This window comes from Rhineura floridana, chromosome 15 (assembly GCF_030035675.1).
Source record: "Rhineura floridana isolate rRhiFlo1 chromosome 15, rRhiFlo1.hap2, whole genome shotgun sequence".
Taxonomy (NCBI): domain Eukaryota; kingdom Metazoa; phylum Chordata; class Lepidosauria; order Squamata; family Rhineuridae; genus Rhineura; species Rhineura floridana.
The window spans coordinates 26,428,093-26,434,699 of NC_084494.1; the positions used below are offsets into that span (position 1 = coordinate 26,428,093).

General features: G+C 43.3%; 1 protein-coding gene across 1 annotated transcript; it reads right to left on the bottom strand.

Annotated features, from left to right (window-relative positions):
* Window positions 1-591: 591 nt before the first annotated feature.
* LOC133370327 (sulfotransferase 2B1-like) lies at window positions 592-5,806 on the bottom strand. The gene is made up of 5 exons (XM_061596494.1): window positions 5,578-5,806; window positions 3,888-4,014; window positions 2,911-3,005; window positions 2,224-2,404; window positions 592-1,064 (listed from the first exon to the last, which is right to left on the bottom strand). Exons 1-5 carry the CDS (start codon window positions 5,773-5,775, stop codon window positions 955-957), a joined length of 711 nt encoding a protein of 236 aa, XP_061452478.1. The 5' UTR covers window positions 5,776-5,806; the 3' UTR covers window positions 592-954.
* Between the last annotated feature and the right edge of the window lie 801 nt (window positions 5,807-6,607).

Below are 6,607 nucleotides of genomic sequence, written 5' to 3' on the forward strand. Positions count from 1 at the left end.
TCTATTTGCAGGGAGTTTCTTTGCTCGCTGCGCTGCCAGAGTAGCTGGTTAGGTCGAGCGGTGGCCATGAAGATGTCCATACTAAGGTTGATAAGACTTGGTTTCCATTTATGAGCTATGCGCAAAAAAATCTTCAATGACAGGTCCCCCACCCTCCCATACAGGTCTATGGAGACGGCATATCTTCCAGTACAGTCACTGTTATCACACACTTGAGTATGTAACCAGAATGTGTGTTGTCTATTCATAAGATAGTGTCAACATTACTTGTGTCTGTTTGCATGTTGTTTGGAAAAATCTCATTTTTTTTTGTTAAGGAGAAACCTTAAGGGATGGGGGAGGCACAGCGGTTTGACAATCAATCCCTCTTCGTAGGGAACTCCGGGAATTAAACCTCTGTGTGGTGGAAAGTGGTCTCCTAACAACTCTGTGCGCACTTTGGATGTTTTGGGGAAAGCCACAATGGATTAAAGTGCTATAATACTGCTTTAAATATATGATGCAGAAAGGGCCTTCTTCTCTGTGAGCTAACAGCACATTCAGAAGCAGTGAGAGTAGAAGCTCTGCAAGAATAATGAAAAAAGAAGGCCGTTTTACAAAGAAACGTAGTGTTTAATGCTAGTCTTACTCAGAGTAGACCAACTGAAGTTAACAGACTAACTTAGGTTCCTTAATTTAAAAAATAGTTGAATACATCCCAATGTTTATTTTGAGACAAGCAAGGGTAACCCTGGAGCTACGCTAGAATTCCAAATATCATGTACCCATGCAGCACTGGGCATATTTTTAACATCCACTGCCCTCTGCTGTACAGGTTGTGCCATTACTTCCCATATCTGAGGAACGAAAAATTCCCCAGTAAAAATGCCTGGTGATTAATTAGAAGGAACATGAACTATATGAGACATAAGAGTGCGAGGATGAAGAACATCAGGTGGAACAATCTGGTTTTTGTCAGTCCCATGGAAAGGGAACCTTCGCACCCTGCATTTTCTCCTGATAAACCCGGTCAAAGCGTTCACTCTGTGCCACGGTCAGGTGGTTCTTCCAATCCCCAGAGATTCCTGAAACAACGCAAGAGTAATCATAACCACAAAGAAGTTCAACTGAAATTACGTCTATGGAAATTAAGACCTCTCTTCCTCAGCGTCATCCCTCCCATTGGGCAGAGTAAGGCCAAGTCAGGGGGCTGCTGTTGGGGGACAAGAGCAGTCCCCAAACTGTTTTTGCTGCACCCCTCCCCAGCCACCCCTATCTGTACCACAGCAGCAGTCATTCTTTCAGGTTGATGGCCTAGAACTGGTTGGCTGTCTCATCCAGCCGCCTTTCCTAATGCATTGCAGCTATTCCTAGATTTCCCTGGGAAGAGGGATTGATTGTTAAACTGCTCTAGGAATTTTAGAAAGGTGAACAGGAGTCTGTGAACAATTCTCAGCACCCTTAACAATTTACAGTTCCCAGCAGTGGTGGCCGGTGTCTCCATGTCAGTGGGGAATGGAGTCCGCTCCAGGTTTTAGTCTGAACTTTCAAGGAACTCTCCCTGGTGCTGAAATATATTCCCACAATAGGTGTGGCACCTTGGACAGCTCCTTGAAAGTTCAGACTAAGACTCGGCATGGACTCCACTCTCCCACTGACATGGAGCCACCAATTATGACTGGTTCCCAGGATTCTTTGGGGGAAGCCATGACTGTTTCAAATGGTATGATACTGCTTTCAATGCATAGTGCAGATGAGGTGCTAAATTTAGCTCTCCATATTTCTGCAGCAATCTGTAATGTTTAAAAATCCTCCTAACAATTTCTCCCACTATACACATTTTTGTGAGCTGTTTTCACTAATATTGCAAGAAAGCGTCCCTAATATAATGTGTTTGATATCTTATACATTCTTGTGAATTTCCCCCCCAATATATGTATTTTATACATTTTTGTTGGAGAACTTCATCGCAAAATTCAGAGAAGTGTACATTTTGAAGGATAATGGTGTTTCCGTTCACATATTAGTTCATGAAGTGCACATTAGGATGTTTCTCATTAAAATGCAACCAGAACTGCATTTCTTCTTTCTCCCTATGCTCCACCCACATAAGCTCTGACCCCACCCACCATTGACTGTGCCGCTCATTTATTTTTCCCATGGGTCAATGGCCCTCCATAGAAAAAAAAGGCTCTCCACACATGACCTTTATTTGTTGACTCTCTCACCCATCTACATTATTACCTTTCCTCATGAACTTTCCTTTCTTATGGTCATGATGGCTCTCTGGGACTAAAGAATAATTGGACATCTTGTTGTCCTTCATCTTCTGGAAGGAGGCATTGTCCACCACAGAGTCGATTTGTTGGCTGTTGAGCTCTTTGCCAAGGAAGCAACAGATCCTCTCCACACTCCCTCGCAGGTCCTGCAGGAGGCAAAAGCAAATGACAGTGCAACCTCACACATACCGTTCTGTGTGCAGATCTGCCCTTTGAGACAGAAGCACACGGTTCGCTGCCAGTGTACAGGGTGCATTTGGCAAGATTGCTGCAAAACTGTCTCTAAGCCAGCACAGCACCCAGGGAACATCCAGGACAGCAGGAGACTTGGAACTAGGTGCAGAATAGCAAATTACAAACATGGAGGGACTTAAATGTACTTGATCAATATATTAAATATATAAATAAAAAATGACAGGAAACACCCAGTATTATGTGCATCCAAGGAAAGATACTCTGAAACTATATGGGGCCCTTAACTCCTTTTTGTTTTTCATTTTTAATCTTCACTTGGGGGGATAGCAAGGAACTCTGACATCAGCTCAGAGGGACCTGGGCAATTTCAGCAGATATTTGTTTTTTAAAAAGGGGGGCAACCTTATAAGTGGGCATAACTGTGGTTGTCTGAACACAGTCTAGGTTGGATCTATACCTGCTGTAGTTCTTCATAGGTGTTGAAGAAGACATTGGGTCTGTCCTTCATCTCCACCCAGCCTTTCACGTGGTCAAACCAGGAACCATAAGGCACTGGAAGAACACAGCGGAATGCCATAGAAGACACAGAGAGCACATCAGTGTTATCTAGTGACTGATCTATATAATGACATTATCCATACAGGGGAGATGGGGGGGTGCTGGATGAAACAGCAATTCTATACTTTCTCTCATTAGGACTTTCTCTGTGCCACAAGTGAGGATGTGTAATATCACCCATTACACTGGAGATGAGGCTTTACCATATTCCCTCCCCACATCATCTGGTCTTTCACACCCACCTGTTAAGGATTTTTCAAAAAGGGGGTAAAGTGGAACTATAGCAAGAAACGTCAGTTCAGATACAACAAGGTCCAGTGCCACCTAGTGACTGATATATGTAATTACACTATCCACACGGGAAATGTGGAGGTGTGTAGGCAACAGCAACTCTACACATTCTCTCTTTAGAACTTTTTTCACTGCCACCAGTAAGGATGTCTAATAAGGTGTTGGACTACAACCTAGGAGACCAGGACTCAAATCCCCACATAGCCATGAAACTCAGTGGGTGACCTTGGGCCAGTCACTGCCTCTCAGCCTCATGAAAACCCTGTTCATAGGGTCGCCATAGGTTGGAAACGACTTGAAGGCAGTACATATTGTCCACAACACTGCAGCTGAGGCCTCAGCATAGCCCCTCCCCACATATTCCAAACAGTAGCACTCACCTGTTCAGGACATTTAATATTTTTCTAGAAAAATAAATGAGTGTAGCTAATGTGAGACCTTTCCCCATATTCCCCCTTCCTCCTGTACCCCACTAGGAATTATACTTCTCTGCAAGGACTGCAGGGAGAGCTATGCAAAGAGCCTTGGTGTGCATAGACAGAAGTTGGGGCCAGAACACAGGAGAGTGTGTTCCCAATGCCGTACCATTCCCACTCAGGAACTCCTCCATTGACTCTTCCACAGTTCCAGGGTCCTTGAATCCTTTATAGATCTTGGAGAAGTGGTAGAATGAGACCAGCACATCTTTAGGGTTTCGCAAGGTGTAGATGACCTGGAAGAGACGCAGAAGCCACATTTAAGGAGGGCAACAGGACTGGCCCTAGTTTAAGGGTCGGGGATATTTCCTTGACCCCCACTTACGTGTTAGGCTGGATGTTAGCCTTTACGTATCTCTCAGCAAGATACCCACATTTTGTTACATAGTAGGTTTTTATCTCACCTCAGACTAGACAGACACAGAAACCTTATAAGGCTTCAACTGGATCCATTTACTTAACAGCAGCCCTTTAGGACCACAGGGATTCCTATAGCCTTCAGTCCAAATAACTCACTCAACAATCACAGTTCTTACTTCACCCACTGGCTAGAAACCCTGAATGGTGCGTGCAGGTTGGCTTACCTCACAGAAATCACACAGGAGGTGCCTACACATTTTGTTTTATAACTTTCCTTCTAGTACAGATTCTTTTCTTTTTGTAAAAAAAAAATGAAAGCTCAATGTTTGGGCTCTCTTGCAAGCATGGACCCTGGAGCAATTGTACCATAATATATCTAGCCATAACCGTGTGTTATAAGGTGGATGCAGTCTTGAAGTATCTCTTGGAAGTACCTTTACTGCCTGATTCAAATCATCTGTGAATATATGGCCCTCATATTAGCTTTTTTAAAAACCTGATATAGTTACCGGCTAGCTATGCAATTACTGCAACATGTACTTTTATCCCAGAGAAACTCTGAACTGAAAGACAGGAAAACACTCTAAGTTCAAAGTTTGTTTGTAATTTGCCTTCCCTGAATATATATTCCATAATCATCATTAGGTGAGATGAAAATATAGGAGCTCCTGTCCATTTAAATGTTGTCCATGAAGAACAGATTCCGTATCCCCTGCTGGCCCCACCTTCATCTTAGCTCATGAGAGCTGGAGGCGAGGGTGAAGGGGTAGAGCCTGGATCCTTTGTGTGGCATATGCGGTCGCCTGGATCTCCAGGAGAGGTATCTGACTGACTGGGCTTCAAATATGCTGTAGTTTCCTGCAGGGTCCCAAGCCTCATCCTCAGATAATGCACATGAGGGGACTACAAGGTTTATTCTAACGTGCAGCTAGACACATTTTATGGAGTGCCAATACAAATTGTGCAGTGTAAAATAAGTGGGTATTTTTTGCAATTGATTGAATAAAGAGCCAGATAGTTTTCTAAAAAACAAGATGCCAGCACCCCTGCCTTGATAAAAGTATTGTGGGTGCCAGCACAAACGGCTGGCATAGGTAGCAAAAAAGAGGTGCAGGTATCCGTACTGGTGAGGACTGTCACAAAAAACCCTCCTAACAGTATATTAAAGCACAAATTGCTTGACTAGTTTGGGGGTGGGCAGTGTCCTGGCTGCTTGTGCAGTAGGAAAAAAAGAATAGACCGTGGTGGACTATGACTAACTCGTCTTCACCTAAAATCAAAGCAACTCTTAAAGAGGCTCCCTATAGTCCTCTCCATGCTTTAGTACACAATGTGGCAGCTTCCTGTAGATGACCTGTGTCCAGTATTCCTCCATATCTGTGTTGCGGAAAGAAATGAAGCCAAATGCAGGCTTGATCTGTGAATGGATCATTTCTTACCTTGGCCTTGGAGTGGAGGAAGGACTTGGGGAAAACGTGGGATGGCAGGTGACTAGCCAGGAGCCTGGGTGACGGATATTTCAAGGCTGCTTTCAGGCCCTCATCCGTCTCAATCCAGGGTGACCGTTCCCACACTGGTAAACTCTGAACCCACGAGGGGTTCCCATCACGCCAGATTAAGCCCAAGATCTCCTGCATCCAATTGGTACCTAAGAGGAAGTCCACCAGTCACAGTCTTCTTCTCCACCCCTCTTTGCTCTGCAATGCACACATTTCGCTTATCTTGTTCCATCTGCCCTTCCACTGCCCACTAGAAAGTGTCTGTCCCTTGCAAAATCAATCAGAGAACCATAAACATGGGAATGGATTTCTTTTCATAACTAGCTACTTAACACTCTACTGCAAGGGCAGGATTCCAAAATCATTTCAACATGGCAAAGTCAAAATAAGTATATTCCTTTGATGGATGGGAGCAAGGGTGGATATTAGAAAGGTGACTAAACTATACTGATAGAGGCTCTTATTTGTCTATACACCTTCAGCATTCAGAGATGGTTATAGCATTCCTGTTGACATGAGCAAAGCTCTCCATGGCATTCATGCACGCCCTCTTATCAGCTTATCTTGGGTTGTTCTCAGATCATCCTGTGTCCACCAGGGATGGGAGAGAAACTTGATTTACTTTACATTTAAAGGTGGGCTGACCTAATATGCACATTGAGAAAAACTGTGAGCCATCCTTTGAAACTCAGTCATCTTTGAATTTTGCGATGCAGTTTTCCAGCTCACTAATGTATACAAAAATATCTATGTACCATAAAAAGTAAAAAATATTAGAGGAAATTGTGTGTATGCAGCAAAATTATATACAGATATATACATATTTCTATATCTGAGAAGAAATGTACATTAAAATGCTAATGAATTTATGAGGATTTTTTAAAAAAAAAAAATCAAAAACTTGCTTGGAAATGTGGAGAAGTGAAGTTAAGATAGGAAAAATAAGGCTGTCAGAGTAACCAAAACTTGA

What these genes read in the sequence shown, in the direction of transcription:
- LOC133370327 (XM_061596494.1), bottom strand. Translation starts at nt 5,775, where the DNA reads ATGCAGGAGATCTTGGGCTTAATCTGGCGTGATGGGAACCCCTCGTGG. An exon ending in TCCTCCACTCCAAGGCCAAG is followed by an intron (nt 4,015 to 5,577) that starts GTAAGAAATGAT and finishes CGTCTCTTCCAG; the next exon opens with GTCATCTACACCTTGCGAAA. An exon ending in AGGAAAGTTCATGAGGAAAG is followed by an intron (nt 1,065 to 2,223) that starts GTAATAATGTAG and finishes GCGTTGTTTCAG; the next exon opens with GAATCTCTGGGGATTGGAAG.